Source organism: Rhincodon typus, chromosome 28 (genome assembly GCF_021869965.1).
Source record: "Rhincodon typus isolate 14 chromosome 28, sRhiTyp1.1, whole genome shotgun sequence".
Taxonomy (NCBI): Eukaryota; Metazoa; Chordata; class Chondrichthyes; order Orectolobiformes; family Rhincodontidae; genus Rhincodon; species Rhincodon typus.
Genome location: NC_063359.1, coordinates 4947242 through 4972654, shown reverse-complemented (window position 1 = coordinate 4972654; position 25413 = coordinate 4947242). Strand labels below are relative to the sequence as shown.

At 44.2% G+C, this 25413-nt stretch overlaps 1 protein-coding gene across 1 annotated transcript; it reads right to left on the bottom strand.

Moving 5' to 3' along the window:
* Window positions 1–5689: 5689 nt before the first annotated feature.
* On the bottom strand, window positions 5690–25037 carry ccn1l1 (cellular communication network factor 1, like 1). Its single transcript, XM_020518657.2, has 5 exons — window positions 24603–25037; window positions 15770–15983; window positions 14182–14547; window positions 11945–12144; window positions 5690–9971 (listed from the first exon to the last, which is right to left on the bottom strand). Exons 1-5 carry the CDS (start codon window positions 24648–24650, stop codon window positions 9669–9671), a joined length of 1131 nt encoding a protein of 376 aa, XP_020374246.1. The 5' UTR covers window positions 24651–25037; the 3' UTR covers window positions 5690–9668.
* Between the last annotated feature and the right edge of the window lie 376 nt (window positions 25038–25413).

The window sequence follows — 25413 nt, the reverse complement described above, 5'->3', positions numbered from 1 at the left end:
GAGGTCCATAGTGTTTGTATTTGTTTGTCCCCAGCATTGATAGCAGTGGCAGGTTTTCTCTCCAATTTTAGCTATCACAAAATCTTGCCATGAAGTTTGGAATTTGTTCCAATACTGTTTCATAGCAATTCCATTTCCATGGGAGGAAGGATTGGAAAATTCACAGCCACACTGATTCTGCCAGGAGTGGAGTTACTGACTGATGTTCTAATCTTCCTTACTGTTCTCAAAACCCACAAAATTTCCGCTGTACCTTTCTGACACCACAGTCCTGATGGCTCATGTCTCAATCCAGAACAGAAAGAGACCATGTTAGAGACTGTATGACCGTGTTTGGTCGCAGTTACAAGCTGGTAGACAAATGTATTCCTCCTAACAATGCTCCTGCCTCCTCTCTAATTAAGCCCGCATACCCCTTTCTTCCTCTCTAATCACTCCCTAACCTGGTCCTCTCTCCCAACATGCCCCTTTGGCCATGAGCTTTCTCACTCATGTAACTCCTGTCCAGCTTCCTGTTCAAGATCAGCTGTGAAACAGCCAAGGATGCCCGTTCCCTGGAATTTGCTATGTGAGCGGTTTATTTGTTGTTTGTGACTGATATAGAATCCACAGACCCTGAGCACTCTTCAGGAACCTGACATGTGGTCATTGCTAAGAATAAGGTGGCAACTTTTCCCCTGCCAGAGATTGGCATCCTGAGCAGATTCTGAACACTGATAACTGTGTGACACCATGTCCTCATAACTGCACGTTCGCTTCAGAAAGCTGGTCAAAAACAGCTCTCTTAGGATTTATTTTTGACTGGTGCAGTAATTGAATCTGAGAGAGGGAGTCCCATGATAATTTGATACCTCCGTCTCTCTCTGTGGTAGAGATGGGACCTGTCAGAGACGAAGAAGTTTAAGATGTGTATGTAATGGGTCATGGGGAACCAGGGCTGGGGTGGGTGAGGTGGGGGTGGTGGGATGGTGGTACTGCACAAGCCCTTCCAGAGTTTATAGATTAAATTTCCAGCACAATTCGATACATCTCTAACCCTGTTCCAGACAGAGGAACACATAATTTATTGGTCAGTGCATTGAGAGTAGGAGTTGGGAGTCATGTTGTGGCTGTACAGGATATTAGCTAGTCCACTTTTGGAAGACAGCATTCAATTCTGGTCTCCCTTATACGGGAAAGATGTTGTGGAACTTGAAAGAATTCAGAAATGATTTACAAGGATGTTGCCAGAGTTGGAAGGTTTGAGCTATAGGGTGAGGATGAATAGACTGGGGCTATTTTCCCTGAAGCATCAGAGGCTGAGGGGTGACCTTATAGAGGTTTATAGAATTATGAGGGGCATGGATAGATTAAATAGACAAGGTGTTTTTCCTGGGGTGGGGGAGTCTAAAGCTAGAGGTCATAGGTTTAAGGCAAAAGGGGAAATATATAAAAGGGACCTAAGGGACAACTTTTTTAGGCAGAGGGTGGTGTATGGAATGGGCTGCCAGAGGAAATGGTAGAGGTTGGTACAATTACAACATTTAAAAGGCATCTAGATGGGTATATGAATAGGAAAGGTATAGAGAGATATGGGCCAAATGCTGGTGAGTAGAACTAGATTAATTTAGGATTTCTGGTCAGCACAGACGAGTTGGACCGAAGGGTCTGTTTCCATGGTGTACAACTGTATGACTCTATGACATAATCTTTACTGACCCTCCCAGTCTTGTATGTAAGAAATGCCTTCTCAGGTGAATATGTCCGTGCCACTACTACAAGTAGAACTGGGAGTTTTCGTCAGTACCACAAAACACAAGATCCTCTGGTTGTAGAAGGTTTTCTGGAAGATTGGCTGCCGCATTTCTTACTTTACAACAGTGACTGCAATCGAAGGTAGTTCGTTAGCTACAAAGTGCTCTGAGACATTATGTTGTCACGTAAAGTTCTGTTTTTTGCCAAATTCCCCACCATCAACAGCTTTGTAAACACTATTGACCAGAAACTGAACTGGACCAGCTACATAAAAACAATGCATTAAATATAAAATGCTGTGGGGATGCCAGAAATCTGAAACAAACGCAGGGAGCACTGGAGAAACTCAGCATGAATGACTGCATCTGTGGAGAGAGAATCAGAGTTAATGTTTCAACTCTTCTTCAGAACTGAAGCAGCCTGGTTGATTGAGACTTTATCCCCCAAACTAAACATTTGTTTCCTCCAGCAATGGGTACAGCTGGATGTCAAATACACCACCACAGCGATTTGCTAAGGTTTCTTTCAGCACCACCTTTCAAACCTATGAGCTCTGCCACCTTGAAGGACAAGGGCAGCAGGTACATGGGAACACGGGAACACCACCCCTCTCCAAGCCACTCACCATCCTGAATTAGAATTATATCACAAATTTGTCATTGTTGTTGGGTCAAAATTCTGGAAATTGCACTGTGGTGGTAACTTACAATATATGGAAGGAGTGGCTCAAATATAAGTTCCAACAACAACATCTTGCATTGATATAGTCAAACATCCCAAGGTGTTTCACAGCGGTGTTACCGAATTAATGATATTAACACCGGCATCTGAAAGTCTCGTCAAAAACGTGAGACATTTCCAGGGAAGATCTTGTAGTCAGAAAGAAAATGAGGGAGGGTTATTGAGGGAACAACGAGAAGGGATACACCAGAGGCCAGAACTGGGGGAGCACTGCAGTCTCAGAGGGTTGCAGGATTGGAAAAGAGAGATAGAGGACGAGGGGAGTCATAAAGTTGATTGCAAACAAGGGCCAGGGTGTTGCAGACAAGGAGCTCAGGCATTTCAGTATTAGTTTGATTGTTATTATTACTATTAATTTTTTTAACAAGTTTCCTTCCCAAGTGCAACTAGAGCTGAGTAATCATTTTACTTTGCTAATGATGCTCAAATTCCAAGAATTAATAAATATAAAATATATAAATCGAATTTTTTTTCTCTTCTTTTACAGCAAGTCAGAGCAAAATAAAACAAAGTGTTAATTTGAGTCTATTTTGTGAAAACAAAGCCTCGCATTCACCGATGGAAGTGTCACAGAGTGCAATATCCCTCTCTCCTGTGCCTCCAGCTACTTTCCCTCCTGCAGCTGGGAAATACTGCAGCCTAGGTTGGGCAGGTTGAAGTTTGGGACCCAATCTGTTTGTACCAGAAATTGTAGCTACCCTCTCCCCACCCCATCTTCTTTTTACACCTGTTAAACGTGGACTACATGGGCAGCAGTTTTCATGGTCTCTCCTGGAGAGTCTGCGGCTGTAGTCATGGAATCTAGAGGATCAGTGTTGGATAGGGTCATTCAAAGGCTAGACAGCTCGCTCCTAACTTTATATTAAATGGGCATTTTCAATGCACTAACAGGCCATTTGGCCCATCTGGGTCACATTGGTACTAGCACAGCTGCCTCACAGCGCCAGGGACCCAGGTTCGATTCCACCCTCAGATGACTGTCTGTGTGGAGTTTCCACGTTCTCTCGATGTCTGTGTGGATTTCCTCTGGTTACTCCGGTTTCCTCCCACAGTACAAAGAATCATAGAATCCCCACAGTTTGGAAACAGGTCATTCAGCCCAACAAGTCCACACAGACTCTCTGAAAACCACCCTACCCAGAGTCATCCCTTATCCTCTCCCTGTAATCCTGCAATTCCCATGGCTAGTCCACCAAATTTGCACATCCCTGAACACTATGTGCGATTCAGCAGGGCCAATCCACCTAGCCTGCACATCTTTGGACTGTGGGAGGAAATCAGAGCACCCAGAGGAAACCCACGCAGACACGGGGAGAATGTCCACACAGACAGTCACCCGAGGCTGGAATTGAACCCAAGTCCCTGGTGCTGTGAGGAAACAGTGCTAACCACTGAGGTACTGTACCGGCCCAAAGGTGTGCAGTTTGGTGGATTAGCCCATGAATTGCCCATAGTTTTCAGGAGTGTGCAGGTTAGGTGGGTTTGCCATGGGAAATGCAGGGTTACAGGGACTGGGGGGGTGGGTCTGGGTGGGAAGATCTCTGGAGGGTCAGTGTGGACTCGATGGACTGAATGGGCTGCTTTCACACTGCGGGGAGTCTTTATCTCTTTCCATCTTATGTCATTTAACGCAATCAACATCTACTATTTATTTTTCCCTTTTGTACTGATCTAGCTCTTATTTTAAATATTTTTAAGTTAATTATTTCAACTGCTCCACGTGGGTGCGAATTCTACTTTCGAATGATTGTCCGCGTAAGGAAATTTCTCATGAATTCCTAGTTAGATATATTACTGACTATTTTATATTGATAGCCTTTAGACTGGACTCTCTCATAAGTAGAAACTTCAGTATCTATCAATTGTTGCTTCACAATATGAATGATCTCTGTCATGTTTGAGGGAAATTTATGGCCTAATAATGCTGGGCACATTCAGGATGCCATTTGCCAAGGGTTTCAGAAAGGAGGGTTTTGAAATGTTATAAAACGAGATTGGCAATTCCTTCCATTGCAGTTAAATTGGCAACTCCTTCTAAATACACCCCACTCCCATGGCTCCTCTTGGTCCAATGGAGATTGTTCAACTAGATGCCTGTTGGTTTTCCAATTCTCTTCAAAGATCCTCCAACATTGTTCTGGCAGACAGAATGATCAAGGGTACAAGTTCTTGGAGTGGCTTTAATGTCAGGGAATCTTTGGAGTTTTGTTCGAGGTAGTCAGGAAATAATGTATTAGCAGAGGACTGGGTGCAGGAAGAGGGCCATGGGGCTGATCACAGGGATCACAGAAGGTTAAAAGAGATTATGTATTTAATGGAAGGGATAATGAGAAGATGTTACAAGTTTTATTTTGGGATGTGAGCATTGCTGATGAAGCCAGCATTTGTTGCCCGATCTTAAATCCCCTTGAACTGAGTAGCTATCTCAGAGGGCAGTGAAGAATCAATCCCATTGCTACCCGACCAGCATTCCATTCTGGCCAGACCATGTTAGGACAGCAGATTGCCTTCTCTGAACGGACATTGGTGAACCAGATTGGGTTTCCTTGCACTGCACATTAAGGAATGAGTAACAAAGGAGGTACCATGGTTAAACTTACATCAGCTTCACCTATAATTAACAAAGGGGTATTCAGCCTCTTTGTGTGATATGGGGCAGCAGTGCTGCCTATAAATAAAGACCAACACAATGATGGCTGTACCTCCCATGGTCAATATCATCCTATTATTGGCCATGTCTTCCCCATGGTTCTTCTCACTGCCTGTGTCTCTCTGCTGTGTACCAGCAGATCTGTCACCACACTGTTACATCCACAACCATTAGTCTTCCTGACAGAATCACACACACACAACCTTGATAACCATAAATCATCATATTTGCAATAATCAGCTTAGCCAGGTTTATCAACTGTTATCCTATAGTGCCAGATGCTCGTGTAGACTGGTCACAATCTATTCGTTGATCTTTAGGAGTAAATTGTTCACTCTGCACTAACGGCAGTGTTGGAGCTAAGGCATCGCAAACTTGCTCTGTAGGGACCCCCAGTGGCCAAAGCCTCCAATTATAATGTGACTGTTGACATAGCAAGCGTGATTGGGAAATATTGATCTAGCATTTTACTACAGTCAATGTTGGTACATGAGTTAACTTACACAATGTTTTAAACAAATTACAACAGGAGAAGGAAGAAGATTGGAAAAAGAAACACAAGAATCAATTTTTATTATAAAATGTTTAAAATATTTATTAAGAAATTAAGTATTTATGTTTCTATAAAGACATCATTCTAATTACAACATGTGCAAAACATCATTATATACAACACTATTTATCTGCAAACTTATATTGAATTCAGATATTAACAAAAGAGCAGTAAAACACTGTAGCAGGAACCCATGGAGTCCAAATGTGGCTATGTTTATTGTTAGTAAATCAACGAACAGGTTGGGATGGAGGAATTGAGTTTCCTCATCCCTGCTGTACCTCTAGAATGCAGGTGTAGACTATGTGCTAGGTTCTCACAATTATTAGCTTAGTTACAGACAGAATAACTACGCGGGTACTTTGCAGTTACCCCCAATGTATGTTTGGGAGTAATGGGGCGTGATTTCTGTCTGCTTGCTGTGTGCTGCTCAGCACCAGCTCATCCGCCCTCCACCTCCTGCTTCAGGAAGACTAATATTAATTTGATCTCTATATTCTAGATTCTTGGCTTACCTCTGACTGCCACGCTCAAATAGCTAATTGGATTTCATAATGTCCATTGGAAAGCAGATCTAAGTTGAGGATACCAGTAATAGAATGATGCTTTATTCCTCTTGGAGTTATGGTTGACAGGTATTCCTCTGATGTGATATATTGTTTAAAAAAAAACTGCTGGGTGTGTCCTGTCCTCAGAACAGGACTGACTATGGCCCTGCAAGATCAAAAGTCCAATATCAACCATTGGACAACTGCTTCCATCAGAACTTACTGTATGTTTTTTTTTTGTCTAATAGCCCCTCCATTAGGCACAGGGAGGAGATGTTTAGCTCCACAGTTTGGGGGAGGGGTGACCTTAGAGATGGGAGGGTGCTCTGTGAATCACAGTCCATCAGGAGGTGAAATTGTTCCCAAATCGGATGATGGCTCACACCGTTAAATAATCTCGATCTCTAAAATCCCACCGCCTGCACAAACTCCGCCAAGGTTACATTCCACTCGGGCAATTTTACTCTGCCCTACATCTCACTAAATGTTGCTATAGACTGACACACGGGTGCCAGTTGTCACTCTCATTTAGTCTAACTGATCATACAGGTCAGAGAAAAACACAGCCACGTCTCCACATTACAGTAATACTGGCAGACACCAGGAAATATATTAAACACGTACAGAAAAAAAAAAGTCTTTAAATATACACGCCGAATATTTACTACACATGACCCCCTACAGTTGTCTCATTGTGCTTCAGAAATGAAGCATTGTTCAGTTCAGATCACTCCACCACCGTGAAGTTTGTTTTAAGGTGGGAAAATAAAGAGTACAAATTAAATAGAGTTACTGTAGGAAGGTTCACCTCAGTGCACAGGCATCAACTGCCTGATTCTAAAATATTCACATCTCTTGTTGCACAGTGCACATTCAAGAATTATTCTCTACTGCCTCAACAGATGGAGATGATGCTTTTTTCTAGAATTTAATGGGCTGACATTGTTTGTAATGGTTCCCCCACAACAGTCTAAGCTTTCTGACTAGCTCCTTCAGTTCCTTTGGTGGATTCTGGCCTCAGCTGCTGACCCTGGGCTGTATTTAGAGATTTGTCAGAACTGGGGAAATGATTAACCACCCCTCCAAATTCAAAAACTACACCCTTGCTCTGGGTGCTCACAGAGCCTGGCCCCAGGAACAAAACACTCAGCAGACTGTTCCGCAGTCCATTTTCAAACTTATTGCAACACCTTCAGGAAACTACTGTCCAGCCTTTTCCGCCCTGGAAACGTCAGAATTGGCAATTATGGAAAAACATTTGCTTAACACTCTGTGAAGACTGATTCTTCCATCCCGTACAAATGCTTTTATGAATAAGAAGGGGCCATTCAGCCCATCAAGCCTATACTGCCGTTCAACCAGATCTTGGTTAATTGGTGTAACAACTCCATATTTGCCCTTTAACCCTTGATAACCTTTCTTAATAATAATCTGTCAACCACAATCTTGAAAGGTCCAATTGATGCAATGCCTTTTATGAGAGAGAGAGTTCCAGGACTCCAAAGCCCTTTGGGTTTCACTCCTGAATGGCCTAGCTGTAATTTTAAGATTGTTCTGCCTTGCTCTTGATTCTGCCACCAGAGGGAATCATTTCTCTGTTTCCATGCCCCATTGAAAGCTTCTTACAGCCTCCGTGTAACCGATTGGCAATAGGGGAAGACTGAGTGACAGTGAGAAAGTCTCACAATTACAGAAAACCACAAAATTCATGGACAAGTGATTACCAGGGCTTTTACTAGTCCCTCGAGTGGTCTTTGGGAGATACAGCTCCATTTGGTGTGAAGGTCAAGATATGCAGCATGCTGGTATCCCACATATTAACGCACACTCCTCTCATAGTAAGCGCTGCAACACAGGCGTATAGGAGAAAGCTTTGAATCAGTGTGGTCATAACTCCTAACCATCCCAGCAGCTTAGTTTCTGTGCTAATCTAATGGGTTGTGTTCATATCCAATGATTTCAATGCAGCGCAAAAATGGAGTAAAATGGGCAGTTGGTCTGAACCCTTTGGGAAGGTGTGTGTGTCTGTGTATGTCATAGTGTGTGTGTACACATATGCATGTGGGAGTGTGTGTCTGCATATCTGAGAATGTGTGCGCGTGTCTGGTCAGACACTAAGATTCATAGAAATTTCTTTTAAAGCATTAGAATGCAAGTTGTTGGAGTTTGGGGCTCTCTCACTCTTTACTTCATTGACCTAATTCTGCCAACCATTGACAGTGGAACGTGTGCACTACTTGCCTACTGGAAACTAGTCAGACCCCAATTTTCCATCTGATACAGTTTTCATTAGCTCATTCAGAAGTGCCATGGCAGAATGTCTTAGTATCTATCAGAAATTGTCATCGGCATTGGACACAGTTTCAGAAGAAGTTGTAAAATCCAAAAAATACAGGTTGAAGTAAGGCTTCAGTGAGTCAGCCACCTTAAACTGCCTGAAAAGGTGTCCATTCAGAGCCTCCTCAAAGACAGTTATAATAAGCCTCTTGAAGGTAGCCATCTAAGACCCACTTGAAGAAGGATCTCTTCAGCCTCCTTGAAGATAATCACTTTGGCAGATGTTTGAGAAGTTTTTTTTAGAAAGTACCATAGCAAAAACGGAAGCAAGCCACAATTGAGTACAGGAACTTATTAGTCTGTATTACATTCGAATATCTAAATCCATATCCCATTTTCAATTGTGGAAAGAAACTATGTCCAATGACCTTAAATAACATAGAAATTTCATTTGCAACTATATATATATATAAAATATAAAACCACATCAACTCTGATTAAATTAGATTAGGAAGAATTGTCAATGTGAATTGTTTCTTGTTACAGTTAATTTGATCTGTTCTAAACCAAGCCTGAAAACTGGCTTAGAAGAGATACTAGTTATAAACCAACCTGTTCAACTAAAAGATTAAAGATTAACACTTGCTGGATAGGTGCAATTTGTCTGCATTCTTTGTCCCACATTCTTAAACTTAATTTTCAGAGGTGCAAATTTTCAAATACATCATATCTTTTGAATCAATTGAGAAGCGCTCACTTTTCTTGGACCCATTTCAAATGATGTAGTCTTTGGGTTTAAAAGGTCAGTTGGTTTGAGGCAATGACGTGTTGGCTTAATGGGTCAATAGGACCTTTGCAGAGGAGAGTCTGAGAGCTACAGGAGATGTACTGTATGTGGACCACTGGAAATGAAGGTCAGAAGGCAGACAGAAAGCCATCACCAGCACTTACATCCAAAGTCCAAATGTGCCACAAGAGGTAATGTTGTGAATGAACATCGGTCTAGCCTTTGTGGTTGCTGAAGCAGGTCATTGAATTGGAACTGGTGTGGTTGCCAGTGTAGACACAAACAGTCAGAAAAAGTGAACTACTGGGCACAGCAAATGGCCGCTGGTCTTGAGGACGCAGAATCTCTGCTTTCTCACGAGTTCCGCCCCTGCCGCGCTTACTCAGAAAACTTGTGGATGTCATTGTGAAGCATGTAGTGAGGGTAGGAGATCTCGTTCTGGTACGGGCAGTTGTAGTGGCACCGGCACCTGTCGGTCCACATCATCCTCTTGGTGAAGGTCTCTCCGTCCTCGCAGTGGAAGCGCACTGAGATGGTGCGGGTTTCTGAAGGGGTGCAGCAGCGGTTATCGGTGCAGGAACCGCACCAGCGGGGTTTATACTGCCTCACGCTGGTACATCCAGCGTAGGTGAACCGCACAGGCTCCTTGGCCTTACTCATTCTCAAACATTTCTTGCCTTTCTGCCAAATGAGGAAAAGGATGATGTAATGGGGGCCGTCTTGAGATTAAACCCACAAACAACACAATGAACAGACTCCTTCCTCCTCATGTTTCACCAACCATTCCCCCATCCCCACCTCGTCACCACTTTGTAACAACATGGCAAGGACTGCACAGCAAGGTCTTTGTATATATTTAACAGATGTGTGATATGGACACTCACAGACTAATATTAAATAATCAGACCATTCAGTATCCAAATGCCCAAAACAGCACACAAACTCTGGGTGATAAGTGTCACTAAGGTGTATGGACTATGGGTCATAAAAACATGGAAAATTGGAGCAAAAGTAGGCATTCACCCTTTGAGCCTGCTGCACCGTTCTCTTTTATTTAATTCATTCGTTGGACATGGGCATCGTTGGCTGACCAGCATTTATTATGCATCCCTAGCTGCCCCTTGAGAAGGTGATGGTGAGCTGCCTTCTTGAACCTCTGCAGTCCACATGCTGTAGGTTGCAATTCAATATGATCACAGCTGATCATCCAGCTCAGTATCCTGTTCTCACTTTCTCCCCATGCCCTCTGATTCCTTTAGCCTTAAGAACTGTATCTAACTCCTTCTTGACAACACTGAATGTTTTGCCCTTTCTGTGACACAGAATTCTACAAGCTCACCTGGGTAAAAAAACTTTCTCCTCATGCCTGTCCTAAATGGTCCACCACATATCCTTAAGCTGCGACCTCTGCTTCCACACCTCCTGGTCATCGGGAACATCCTTCCTGTGTTTACACTGTCTAGTCCTGGTAGAATTTTGTAGCTTGCTAGGAGATCCCCTCCTCCCCCATTCTTTACAAGACTGTAGTTTCAAGTCTCACTCTAGAATGTGAACACAAAATCTACGCTAATGTTCAAATGTAATACTGAGGGAGTTCTGCACTGTGAGAGGCAGTGTTCTTTGGAGAAGCTGTTAAACTAACTCAATACCTAACCCCTCAAGTGGACTTCAAAGATCCCAGGATATGAGAGGAGCCATCCCTGGTGTCTTAGCCAATGTGGATTTTTCAGTCTGTGTTAACATTTGATTATCTGGCCACTTACTACATTGATATTGGTGGGATTGGCTGCTGGATTCCATTGAGTCAGAATGGTTACAGCACAGAAGGGGGCCCTAAATCCAGTTGGGATGGTGTTGTCTCTCCGAACAAGTAATTCAATTAAAGTCGGCCTCTTTCCTGGATTTGTGCGAGGATTTCCTTTGAAACCTTTAACTGATCCTACCTTGGGGACCCTGCACAGTGTGATATATTCCCAGTCTCTCTAAAGATGGGTCTACCTTCAGGCAGTGCAATCCCTATCCAAACCACAATGGGGGACACTCCTCTTCCTGCTGACCTTCCATTAACGTAGGGATAAGAAGCAGGAGCAGGTATTTCAGCCATTCAAATCTGCTCTGCCATTTAACATGACCATGGCTGATCTTATCCTGGCCTCAACTCCACTCTCCTGCCTACTCCCCACAGCCTTTTATCCCACTTTTCATAGAAATATATCCATTCCTGTCTTGAATCTGTTAACTGATTCTGCCCCAGTGCAATCCGGACTCTTCACCTCATTTTCCTCAAATTGCCATTTTAGTTAGCTTAAACCTGTGTCATTCTCGACCCTTCCGCTGATGAGAATACTTTTCTTACCCTGATCTTTTTAATTCACTTGCGGGGCATGGGCATCAGTAGCTGGGCCTGCATTTATTGCCTGTTCCCTAGTTGCTCTTGAGAAGGTGGTGGTGAGCTGCCTTCTTGAATCACAGCCTAATCTATCCAGACCCATCCTACACTGATGCAGTGACTACACTCATTGACTGTAAACCACTCAGAATGGTAGACAGTTTCCAATGAATGTTTTCTGCCACTGCCCAGGTTAGTTGGGGCATTGGCGTGGTGGATTGTCAAATTGTTCAGGGATTACAATGTGAGCCCCAGCAAACTGTACCTTGAGGTTGGTGTGGAGTGTCAGGTTGCAGGGTCGGAGCTGGCAGAGCCGGGTCTCTTTCATCAGTTTGCACTGGGGGTTGTCGCTGGTCACTCTCGTTGAGATTCCGATGCTGCAGGTCTTGGAGCACTGCGACCAAGCCGTGGTCTGGACAAGGCACTTTGATTTGTCGCTACGGTCATGGGCCTGCATCCTCCAGGCTGCAGAAAGAAACAAGTCCTCGTCAACAACAGGCTGACCTTCCCTGACATGATTTGGTTTGATTTATTGTTGTCATATGTACCTTGGTACCGTGAAAAGTTTTGTTTTGTGTACAGTACAGGCAGATCATACCATACAAAGTGCATTAGGGTAATAGAACAGAGCGAGGAATACAATGTCACGGCTGCAGAGAAGATGCGCAGAGAGTGAGATCAACATTAAATTTAAAATTTGAGAAGTCCATTCAGAAGTCTGATAACAGCAGGGTAGGAGCTGTTCTTGAACCTGTTGGTATGTGTATTTAAGCTTTCGTACCTTCTGCCTGATGGAAGAGGTTGGAAGAGATTATAACCAGGGTGGGAGGGGTCTTTGATGATTGTTGGCTGCCTTCCCGAGACAGTGAGAAGTGTAGGCGGAATCAATGGATGGAAGGTTGGCTTGTGTGATGGACTGGGCTGTGTTTACAGCTCTCTATAGATTCTTACAGTCCTGGGCAGAGCATGCTGTGAGGCATCCAGCTAGTAATGGGACAGACCAAATGAACATTCCAGCTCAAATCCCAGTCGGGCCATTCTCCCAACAGTCTGTAGAAATCCCGGGAATAAGCAAAATTTACAATGTTTATCCAAGGTTTCCACAGATCCTCTGCCAAAGTTATAGCTAATACCTCAGGAATTCATGTGGAAATTCACCTCCAGAGTATACAACAACTTATATTTTTATAGCTCCCTTAACAGAATAAATCATTCCAAGATATTTCACTGGAGCATTATAAAACAATAAGGGGGATAAACTACCTCTTTGACAAAGTTCTTGATTATGAGAGTGTGACAACTGGTGGGCTTTAACCTGAGGGTCACTGCACTTCAGGTGAGGGGGAGAGGTTGAGAAGGTGAGACTCTCATGGTGACCTCAACCAGTGTTGGAATTGAACCCATACTGTTGGCATCTGTCTGCTTCACAAACCAACTGCCCCGAGGTGCAGCAACATCAGGGTCAAGCCTGTTCATAACACGAGTGTGCACTCACACACATTCTCCACCAGAGCTCACTGGCTGGAAAAGGTTCGTGGCTTGATCCCTGTGGTGAAGGGGGCAATAGGGCAGCGTAGTGGCTCAGTGGTTAGCACTGCTGCCTCACAGCACCAAGGACCTGCGTTCGATTCCAGCTTCGGGCAACTGTCTGTGTGGAGTTTGCACATTCTTCCTGTGTCTGCATGGGTTTTCTCCCACAGTCCAAAGATGTGCAGGATCAGTGGATTGGCTGTGCTAAATTGCCCATAGTTTGCTGGTGAGGTGGATTAACCATGGGAAATGTAGGGTTACAGGGAGAGGGGTAGGCCTGTGCAGGATGCTCTTCAGAGGATCAACATGGGCTGAATGGCCTGCTTCCACAATGTAGGGATGCCTTGTTTTGCCTTATGAGGAATGTTGGAGTAGGCTTGGCCTTTATTCATTGATGTATAGGAGAATGACAGGTGAACTTATTGAAACTTGTAAAGATTCTGAGGGGTTTTGACAGTGTAGATACTGAGAGAATATTTCCCATTGTGTGGAAGTTTAAACTGAAGGGGAAGAAGAATTTCAAAAACAATGATGAGGAGGAATTTCCTTTTCCAATTAATCTTTGGAATTCTCTATCACAGGGAGCAGTGGAGGCTGGGCCGAAAATATTAGGTTAGGTTTTTGATCCAAAAAAGAGCCAAGAGTTTTAGGAGGCAAGCAGAAAAACAAAGTTTAAGGCTACAACCAGATCAAATTTTACCGAATGGCAGAGCAATGGCCCAGCTCTAGTCTGATTTCTTGTGATCAGTAGAGGCCATTCTAAATGGGTATCTTCCCTCCTCAGTAGGGCCCAGTCTAGCACCTGTACTTCCTCCCAGCCTAGTGCATAGGCCCGAAGCCTGATCCTGGGGATTTCCAGCCCAGCCCCACACCAGTCAGTAAAAGCAGCAAACAGGGAGTGGATAGTTTGTCTGTAAAAAGAAGACACCAGAAGGAATGAATTAACTTGTGGTTAAGTGGTTGTCCTCCTACCTGGAGGAATTTTCAGGCCACCTCTGACCAGGTCAGTGAGCTCATTGCTCGAGAGTGGTTCTGCATCCAGTTGGTGTCCGATCTCTTCATAACTCATAGAGTCGTCCCCTTCCTCATTGCTATCGCCAGAATCTTCACCAATATGGTTGGTGTCACAGGCCCATTCCTCACAGCACTGCCCCGGTATCTTGACCAGCCGAGGCTTGGCACAATCCATGGTCGGCAGAGAGAGCTCCTGGGGACAGAGGGGCAGGCAGCCCACTATGCCATCGATACAGGTACACTGGTGCTTGCAGTTGGGCTGGAAGTTCTCTCCATTCTGGTAAATGTTCCCACCAAACTCACAAGGTCTTCCTTCAGATTTGGCTTCAGCATCAAAAAGAAAGAAAAATAATGGGCAATGTGGAATATTTAAGAAGTAAAAGAAATGTCTGAAGTTACAGGTCTTCAGGAAAAGCCATCAATTTGTTATGGTCTGGAACGTGCTGTCTGAGAGCAGGGTATACACAGACAGAACAGGAACTTTGAAACAGGAATTGGATCTATACTGGAAAGGAAGAGACTTGCAGGGCTATGTGATAGAGCAGCTAAGTAGGACTAACTGAAAGCTCTTTGAAAGAGATGGTATAGGCATGATATTCTATGTTTCTATGATGGGCTGAAGGGCCTTCTACCCTATATAGTTTATTGGGGGGGGTGGGGGGGAAATGCTGTTGGTTAGCTCAGTTGGCTGGACAGCTGGTTTGTGATACCAACAGCCTGGGTTCAATTCCCACATCAGCTGAGGTTATCATGAAGGACTCTCCTTCTCAACCTCTCCCCTCACCAGAGGCATGGTGGCCCTCAGGTTAAATCACCACCACTTGTCTCTCTCTAATGAGAGAGCAGCCCTATGGTCCTCTGGGACTATGGTGTTTTTACCTTTACTTTGATAGTTCTATGGCCCCAGGATTCAAATTCCTAGTTTATTTCCCCTTTACATGTCAGGTTCTTTTTCAATTACCTTCATACCCCTGCATGATGCTTGGAATGTATAAACAACCGAGGTAGTGAGTAATTCTGGGCTATGTGAAAAATAAAGAGCTGTAGGATTAGCATTGGACTACATTGGCAAAGAGTCAGAATGGACATGATGGGGTGAGTGGTCTCTATCTGTGCTGACCGTTACTGAGGTGTGATGATATCCCCAACATAGCAGCACTGACAGTGCTGCTGTGGAAATAAACCCCAAAAAGCATACCCAGGCTCTGAGGACGACCGACAATTAGAAATAACCACAAAGCTTATGTCAAACTATTAATAACTAGGGAGAGACGTGTGGTGGGAGGGGGCAGTCACTTTCTGATGATGGGGAGTTTTTGTACTAATGACTAATAAGTACAAAGGTTATTTATTCTTGGTTTCTAATAATTACAAGTGTTGTTATGGATGATTAAAATCCATGGGATTCCTAATGCAAACAAGGTTATTTGTGGCCAAAAGTTCACATTCGGATGATTGAGACCATTCATGAACTCTGTTGCCCACGAACAAGAAGATGGCTTTCCCTGCTCAGCCTCCTGACTCTTTGTTACAATACTCAGCTTACCTCGGCAGATACCCCGCGTGGCAGTGTCACTGGAGCCAAAGTTACACTCCAGCCCCTTGATGTGGTCACAGGGCTCCATGGTGCTGCAGTCCTGGTTAAACTGTCGGGCACACACCTTGCAGCAGTTGCAGCCATCCATCACCAAGCTGTTGCCTGGGGCGCAGCGTGGAGGGGCATCAGGACAGTGGCACTCTGGTCTACAGCCCATCTCCACCTGGGTAGGGGTAAGATAAACACCAGTCAGCTCCCTGATGCCTCCCATCTCCCTCGACTGGCCTTGGAGATTATAGCCAAGTAAATCAGGCGTTTAACAGACTGTGTCAATTTCCAATCAACAGTAGGCTCTGAGCAGGCCAGAAACGTGGACATGACATTCTGACATTATTGAAAATCTCAGTTTGACCAGCTCCAACTGCAAACAACCCTTTAGTTATTCATTTCAACAAACGCTGGCTTAACCAGTGACACCCACATCTCGTCAGTGAATTTAAAAAAAAGTGACAGATTAGAATCTAATCAAGAGGTTTTATTTACAGAATAAACAGAGGTAATTGCAGCCTGGGTTCTATTTGAGGAGTTTGGGGGAATCTATATCTGGAATGACAGATACCCGGGAGTGAGTTACAGGCTGGAATCTAAGATGTGCTCCTAATACAGCAAGGGCAGAGACAACATGCCCCATACAACATGAGACACCCCTCAATAGTTACAGATTAATATTAGCAATAGTAAATTATGTGCACTAATACTAAATGATGTATCTATACATAAAATGGTATACAATATGCTGAGCAATATATGTAATTACAGACGGTGCATAATACAGGGTAACATATCTGTATATAAAACACAATGTAAACACTCATAGATTTATAGAGCAATGTGGGATTTGGCATGGAGTAATTCACCATGCCCACACCTTGAAAAAGGGAATTGTTAAACTATCAGGGAAAGTGATTGGTGTGACATTGCAGTTTAGGTGAGTTAGATGGTACACTGCAGAATGTGCAAGTTATCCTCAGTACCTGATACTGTCCAGCAGTGATGTTCTGAGATATGTAAATGTGCTAGAGAGTGCGTACCTGTGTTTGTTTGTAATGTAAAGTCTTCAAGAATCATTCCTGTCTCCTAAGGAAGTATTCTTTGGACGCATTTTATTGAATGCAGTTTGTGTAAAATTGTGACACCATTGAAAGTCTTTGGTGTACCATTATGAAATAATTTTTTTTAAACTGACTCGGGAAGTAAAAGTGGGAAAATAAAGATATTTACTGCCGTTGCAGTCTCACGTCCTTTATAGAGTGATTGGTCAGCGTGAGGTCTCTATAGTATTCTCAACACAAGGTCGAAGCAATTGCTTACTCTATCTCTATCAACCAGGTAGATTGACAGGTGAGGGGGCTGTGGGAGATAGGGGTCCTTTCCAGCAAACTTTCAGTGGGAATGCTCAGAGTATCTTACACAGAGCAATGATTTAAAAGATACTCAGTAACATCTCAGTAAGCACCCAGTACAATTCAGCGTGACCACTTGTTTAAGAGCCAGTATTTCTATGGCACCTCATTCTTGTACTGTTCCTTCATCGAGACTGTATAGTGTGCAACTTAATATCCCATCTAGTGCTCCGTGGTACAGTGGGAGTGTCCCTAACTCTGAGCATGGAGGCTTCGGTTCAAATCCCACCTGTTCCAGAGATGTGTCATAACATTTCTGAACAGGTTGATTAAAAATATCCCATCCCGCAGTAAGATCCCAAAAACAGCGATGAGATACGTGAGTCAATGGTGGTTTGGTGATTGTAGTCATGGAATAAATATTAGTCAGAGACCAGAACACTCCTGTTCTTCCTTGAAGTAACAACATAGAATCTAATGATGTCTGCATGAGACAGTTATCTAAATATTGCCTCTGTCATTGAGTTTGGTTTACGTAGGGTTCACCTCTGTACTAGGAAATAATATTGCACAGGGGAAGGCGGGGGGATCTGTGAGAAGGTGACTCTGTCAAATCCTGCCCTCCCCCACCATCCCCCCAACCCCCTACCCTGAACCCTGAATGGTCTTGACACTGTTTGCACAGGACAGTCCTTTCAGAGACATGACTCAGCACAGTCTTTAAATAGATCACTCACTCATGCCAATATCAATAATCTCCAGGGCATTTAATTACGACTCACAATTACACTTCAGCAAGACGTTTTCTGCTGTGAAATTGCCCGAAGGTATTTAACTCTGACAGATCCAGGCAAATAATTCTCCTTTAGGAGCTGACTGCACTTTTCAACATCATCTTGCAGATGGTGATACTGAATAAGACATTAATTTTACATTATGAAAGGATTATATGGAAATCTCGGTTGACAGGGTGGTGCTAAAAGGATATTTCTGATTAAGTGACAGACAAACCTGGGGAAACAGGGTTAAAAATAAGGGATTTACCATTTAAGGTGGATTTGAGGAGAATTTTTTTTCTCTCAGAAGGTCTGTGGAATTCTCTTCCTCAGACAGCAGTGGAGCCTGGGGTCATCGGATATTTCTAAGCCTCAGTTGGATAGATTCTTGGTTGACAAGGGAATAAAGGCTTACAGGAGGCACGCAATATGGGGTTGAGCTTACAATCAGATCAGCCGTGACCTTATTGAATGATGGAGCTGGCTCATAGGATCAAATGGCCTAAATTTACACCTTGTTCAAATGATTGGATCACTGGGCTGACTAGTTACCCACAAGGATAAAGTCCGATAACACAATTTCAAATTCTTTAAGAAATATTTTCATCACATTTAGACTGTCACCAACAAATCATTGTCACTCTTTTGTCAATTTCTCTTCAGGTCTATTGCTATTTGTTAAATTTCAGTCTAACCTGTGCTCCTTTTTTTTAAAAAGGAATCTAACCATCTTTGGAGTTGAAGAAGTGCACGGGGAAGGACCCAATAGACAAACTGCTTGTTGAGAGGGTTAATAGCTGCAGGAGTCCTTGCTGCTGTCAGCTGACATACTGACCTTTCACCTCTTGGACTGGTACTTCACCCTGACCTGGGACAATGTGGCAAACATCACGCCTTCTCTGACAGGCTGCAACATCCCCCACTAATGCTTCTTGCAGCATTGGGAACTGATGTATATGTAGCCTACCCTCTTTTCTAACTGGTTTTCCAGTTTGGGGAGACAGGCTTAAGACTGTGTCTCTCCTGGGTCTAACTTTAAGACCTATCCGATCTCCTAGTGAAACTGAAACCAAAAACATGGAGGGTGAATGTAGGCCATCTGTGACATTAACCCTAGTCTGCACGCACACCGTACCATGATTTAACATTACCACCAACACATGCTGCTCCTTAGCATGGTCAGTCTGGATAAACTGGTGAAAAACACAGACATCCTGCGGTAATCTATCAGGCTTTGACAGGGCGCACTCTCACCCCCAAAATCAGAAATGGTTTCAAGCCCCAATCCAGAAACATAAATCCACAATGCCATCAGACACACTAATATAGTACTGAGGGAGTGCTTCACTGTCATATGTGCTGCCTTTAGAATTGAATGTAAGACAAAATAAGTTTGTCTGCTGTCTCAGGAGAATGATGTGGAGGTGCTGGGGTTGGACTGGGGTGGACAAAGTCAGAAATGATATGACACCCGGTTTATTTGAAAACACAAGCTTTCGGAGCCTCACTCCTCCTTCAGGTGTTAGTGAGAGAGGTGGCATCGGACACAGAATTTATAAGTAAAAGATCAAAGGTCACATCACTGATATTAAACAAACCTAAGATGCTGTTAAACTTTAGTCAGTTAGAAGGTTTTTGAATTGATTGATATGTATCTATAAATCCCCAAATTTCTTTACATATTGCATATTAATGTTACATATACATATTAATACAGATTTACACATACATAATTAATCAATTAAAACCTTCTAACTTATAAATTCTGTGTCTGATTCCACCTCTCTCACTAACACCTGAAGGAGGAGCGAGGCTCCAAAAGTTTGCATTTTCAAATAAACCTATTAGACTATAAGCTGGTGTCGTGCGGTCTCAGGAGAATGTTTGTTCCAAACCTCTAACCCTAAATGCTGTTTATTTAGTCAACCACTCTCTCTCTCTGAGGCAGTCTCTCAGGACAAGGATAACTTTCTTCCACTCCGGAGTCATGGGGCTTGAAGTGATGAAACAATCCAGTGCTGGATCCACATGCTCTGCCCTATGTGGGGCAAGTGGTGTTTGTTGAAGTGGGTGCTTGGGTATTTGCTGTTTGTGTATTTATGCAGATTGCACTGGGTCTGCGTTTGTCAGAGAGACTCTCAAAATGTCTGGCATCTTGGTAGATGCTTCTTCCCCCAGTTTGGACAGACTCAGGCTAGAGATTCCTACAGTTCTTTTTTTTCCAGGAAGGTTTTGACGACATCGTCAAAGCTTTCCCTCTACTTTCCTGGTAAATGCTTTCCGTGATGAAGCTTGGAGTGAGAGAACTCATGCTGGGAGTCTAGCCTCAGGGATGCAATGGCGTGTCCTGTCCAACAGTTGATTGTTTGTAACCAGGGGCTTTGACACTGGGGATATAGGCCTCATGTGACCTTGATATCGATACATTTACCCAACCAGCGCATCTGCAAGTTCTTTGCAGAGGTACCACTGGTGACATTTCTCAAGAAGGTTTGAAGGGTCTGCTGTACATTGTCTATGTCTCTGACACATAACACCATTAACACTGTTCCCCAATAGACTCTCTCATTGCTGGCTGCAGGATCCTGTTGTGTTCCCTATAAAAATGATTTCCTTTTGAAAGTACTGGCTGTGAGACAGCCTGGGATTATGCAAGAATACTCTACTTCCTAACTCAATACTCTGAACTCAGATGCTAATTCTTCCATTTTACATGATTCCTGCTCCCGTTTGTAATGTGGATTGGGAGCTTCTGATAAAACAAGAATGTTTTGTGTTCTTAATAACATGGCAGTCAGACTGAGACTGTGGAACCTGGAACATATCTGAGATGGGCGGCACGGTGGCTCAGTGGTTAGCACTGCAGCCGCACAGCACCAGGGACCCAGGTTTGATTCCACCCTCGGGCGACTGTCTGTGTGGAGTTTGCACATTCTCCCTGTGTCTGCGCGGGTTTCCTCTGGGTGCTCCAGTTTCCTCCCACAGTCCAAAGATGTGCAGGCTAGGTGGATTGGCCATGCTAAATTGCCTGTAGTGTTTAGGGGTGTGTGGGTTATAGGGGGATGGGTCTGGGTGGGATGCTCCAAGGGTCGGTGTGGACTTGTTGGGCTGAAGGGCCTGTTTCCACACTGTGGGGATTCTATGGTAGAGATACTGAACTGGGTCACTACAGCCTGCACAGTGGAACTGACAGGTTTAACACTTCAAATGATCCATCGCTATGTACTTTGAAAGTAAGAGTGCAGTGATGTGAGGGCAACAACATCAAAGGGGAGTGGGGGGAGGCTGTTAACCCTGAGTTACCAGCTGCAAATCTCCAAGGTGCTAGTGGCAAAGGATGCCAGGATCTTCTTGAATTACAACAATCTGAGGGTGGCATGGTACCTCACAGCACCAGGGACCCGGGATTGATTCTACCCACAGGTGACTGTCTGTGTGGAATGTGCACATTCTCCCTGTGTCCGCGTGGGCTTCCTCCGGGTGCTCTGGTTTCTTCCCACAGTCCAAAAATGTGCAGGCTAGGTGGACTGGCCATGCTAAATCGTACACAGTGTCCAGGGATGTGTAGGCTAGGTGGGTTAGCCATGGGAAATACAGGGTTACAGGGATAGGGGATGGGTCAGGGTGAGATGCTCTTTGGACGGGGCGGTGTGGACTTGATGGGACGAATGGCCTGTTTCCACACTGTACGGATTCAATGAAAGAACAACAATACTCCTCTTTTCTTTTAAAAAAAAAGAACTAAAGCACTCATCCCTAGGAATCAGGGGGTTAATGACATTAGTTTGCTGACGCAGTTCCCAAAGCTGGCATCCAGATGTTGCCCTGTTTCACTCTGTCCATTGCAGTGCCCACTTTGTGCCACTTTGAACCGGGTGCGAAGACTGACATGGAAGCAGCTATTCTTCTGCTTCAGTTTGTGATTATTAAGGCCCAGTGAGAATCCCACAGTAAACTGTGCCATTCAGTCAGGTCAGATTGGCATCCTGTGTGCTCAGAGATTCTCAGCATCCCAGGAATTTAGACTTGGAGCACAGTAGCTCAGCTTCTGCCAATGCCTGGTTACTCTCACTCACTTTACCCCTTGGAGTATGCAGTAAAGGAGAAACAATTCTACTTCAATACACATTACTGTCGATAGCGTCTATGCCTGGGGTCTAAGTTCTGACCTTTCCTCCCTAACCTCTCTCTTCGCCTTTAAGTCACTGACTAAAACTTAAAACATTGACCAACTTTTTGATCAGCTGTCTTTAATACCTCACTATGTGGCACCCTGTCCAATTTTATTCATCAATACTTCTGGGAGACACCTTATTTGGTTTCATTACATTAACTGCATTTAGCTAGTGGTTAATTTAGTTTTTTACGCTTTCATGGGATGTAGAGCATCATTTGTAACCCATCCCTAATTGCCTATGAACTAATAGTTTGCTGGGCAACTTCAGAGGGTAGCGAAGACTCCCCCACATTGCTGTGGGTCGGGACTCACACATAGGTGACCAGGTGAGATCACAATCATCTTGATAGGATTTTTTTGACAATGCTAGACAGTTGTCATGGTTACCATCACTGAGACGAGCTTTAAGTTCCAGATTTATTCATTAGTTTCCCCCCCGCCCCAGCTGCTGCAATAGGATTTGAACCTGTGTCCTCAGTGCAATGGCCACAGCCTCTTGTTTCCTAACCCACTGTGGCACTGCCTACCTCTAAAACTGGGTAGTTGATTCGACATGGAGGGGAGGTTTTGTGGCTTGCTTGGCCCCTATTGTGGCCAGGGATTGGGGACAGTGGGTGACATACATTCACAGAGCAGGAGGATCTCACGGATGTAGATCCAGATTCGGAGCTGATGTTCCCATCTCCAATTCCTACAGCTGGGGACTGAGCCCTGCAACTCCTGCCTTGGAGAGAGAATGCTGCGCTGAAGGTTTGTATCCGCAAACGCATCCCCCCAGTTTTTCAGATGAAGTGATCTCCCACATAGGAGATATCGGTTAATGTGAAGGTGTGAGGAGAGCTGGGGTGGGAGAAGTGTGTCTGACTGGCCAAGCTATTTGGAGGCAGGGTAAGCTTGTTAGACCCTGGATTTCTATAGCCTTCGTCAAAGCCAGCTCTAGCTGAATGAGTGGCGTTCTCGATGAGTTTCAGGGAGCTGTGTGTAGAGTCCAGGCTGACAGTTGGCACATACTGAGGAAGTCCTGTCTAGTGACCTGGCCAATATTAATCGTTCAGCCTGCGCTGATTCTTATCGCATTGCTGTTTATGTCAAGCTAGCTCATGAATTTCCCACATTACTGACACTCCATGAACCGCCTCATTGTTGTGAAACTTGGAGGTTGTCAAAGGTGCTACAGAAATGCAAGTGTTTGCCTTACCATCAAAGATCTGTAGCAAGGAGGCTGGGAGTCTGGTGCATAACCAGACACCACCTCCCTGATCCCATCTGCCTCATACTCAGAGTAATCCCTGTGCCTGTTGCTCAGCCAATTAGCACAACATCACCGACCACAATGTCCCCCCCGTGTCTGATTCCTTGTGAAGCTGGGAATCAGAGCAGCAGGGGCAGTATGGGGGGAGGGGGGTGGGGGGAGTTGCAGATATCTCTGGGGGAAAGAGGACAGATCAAGTAGGGAAACACTACTGATTTTCCAAGATCACAAGGAGATGAGATGAATCCCCAGTGATAAGTACAAAAGTTGCACAGCACAGTATTTCAGTGACAAGAGTTCCCTGTTGCATGACAATCTTTCATGCTAAAAGAAAGACTTATATAATGCTGTTCACAGCACCAGGACAATCTGAGACGCAATAGCCAACTCAGTAATTCAAAGTGTAGACAATAGCGTGTGGGACATACAATTGTGCACCAGCAAGCTCCCACACACAGTGATGAGATAACCACCAGATAATGTTTTCCCTGATATCGGTTGAATGATAAACACTGACCAGGAACATAAGGGAAACTTGAATGATTTCCTTTGAAATAGTGCAGGGAGATCTTTCTTAGCTGCCTGGCAGAGCAAATGGGGCTACAGTTTCACATCTCATCAGATGCAACACCGCAGGTATCAGTGCAGAGAGGTCTGTGGAGTGGGTCTCGAACTCACTGGAATAGTCATGATGTGAAGGTGCTGGTGTGTCAGACTGGGGTGGACAAGGTCAGAAATCACACGCACTAGGTTATAGTCCAACAGGTTTACTTGAAAACACAAGCTTGTGTTTTCAAATAAACCTGTTGGACTATAACCTGGTGTCGTGTGATTTCTCACTAGAGTAGTACCCACTGTGATGAAGGTTAAAAGCTTGCAGATAAGCAGCATCCTCCTTCCCAGTTCAAAACTGTGGAAAGTCTGAAGTTTACTTTAAGCAGGCTCTTTGTGATCACCTCAAACTTTAAATAATAAAACGACCAGGTTTGGCAGGGGGAAACCTGGGAGGTAAATTCTTTTAACACAACCTGTAACCTAAAACTCAAAGAAGCTTTAAGTCAGTTGGCAGATTCATGAGCTTTTCTATGAGTCCCATGCTGATTACAGGATCTGTCCCCTTAGTGATAATCAGCAACATTTAAAGCATCCATACACACAAGAATAATTACATTGAATACACACAGGCTGCAAGATTTCTAGCGAAGAATTAAAGAAAATACTTGATAACACTTACCCCAGCCACAGTGCAGAATAAGATGGTCAGGCACACAAACGCTTCCATCTCCTTTATCAAAATAAAACAGTCAACACAAAAAAAAATCCCTTCCCTGCTTTCAATTTACTTTAAAACCTTTTAAACATAAACAAACTCTGTATGTCAAATATATTAAAAAAAATCGCCCAAAACGTGCCACACAGCAGTGTTTAATTTCAGGTCAATTTCAGCGGCGTCAAATTCCACTTCGTTGCTAAAGGAAAGTTACTGGAGTCGGGGGGAAATGTTTTTTTTTGTTATTTCTCTCCCCAGTCGGTTCGGATCTACTACAGTGCGCACCAGTCGAGATTTGCACAGGGACAGTGCCAATGTGTCTCTTTCTCTCTGTCTCTGTCTCTGTCTCTGTCTCTGTCTCTGTCGAAGTGCAGTTTTCTCGCTGATGCGCTTGTCTTTTTCAGCCTCGCAGTTCATTCAGCCCAGGAGCTCCAGCCGGAGTTTTATAGGGAGACTGAGCGCTCTCCTCCCCTCTCCACACCCACCGGCCCCGCGTCACCGCTTGGCCGCTCTCGCTGCACAGATGCCCGGCGCCACAGCCAAACACCTACCGCCTGTGGAAACCCGGCCAAGAAAAAGGAAATTAAAAAAAAAAGCAGCGTCGAGGGGGGAAAAAGAGAGAGAAAACAAGAAATTTGACAAGCTGGTTCCCACAGTTCCGCGTATTTAACTCGCAGAAAACTACCTTTTCTAAAAGCAATGTTCTGTTTGAATTTTTATCTTATCCGAAAAAAATCATTTGTTGCAATTTATGTTAAGTATTCTTGATTCCCCA

Bases quoted from the DNA above. Each gene is read 5' to 3' on its own strand.
- ccn1l1 (XM_020518657.2), bottom strand. From the start codon at position 24,650: ATGGAAGCGTTTGTGTGCCTGACCATCTTATTCTGCACTGTGGCTGGG. The intron at 15,984-24,602 runs GTAAGTGTTATC...ACCCCTACCCAG, and splicing joins TATTCTGCACTGTGGCTGGG to GTGGAGATGGGCTGTAGACC. The intron at 9,972-11,944 runs GTACAGTTTGCT...CTCATTTGGCAG, and splicing joins CACTCCACACCAACCTCAAG to AAAGGCAAGAAATGTTTGAG.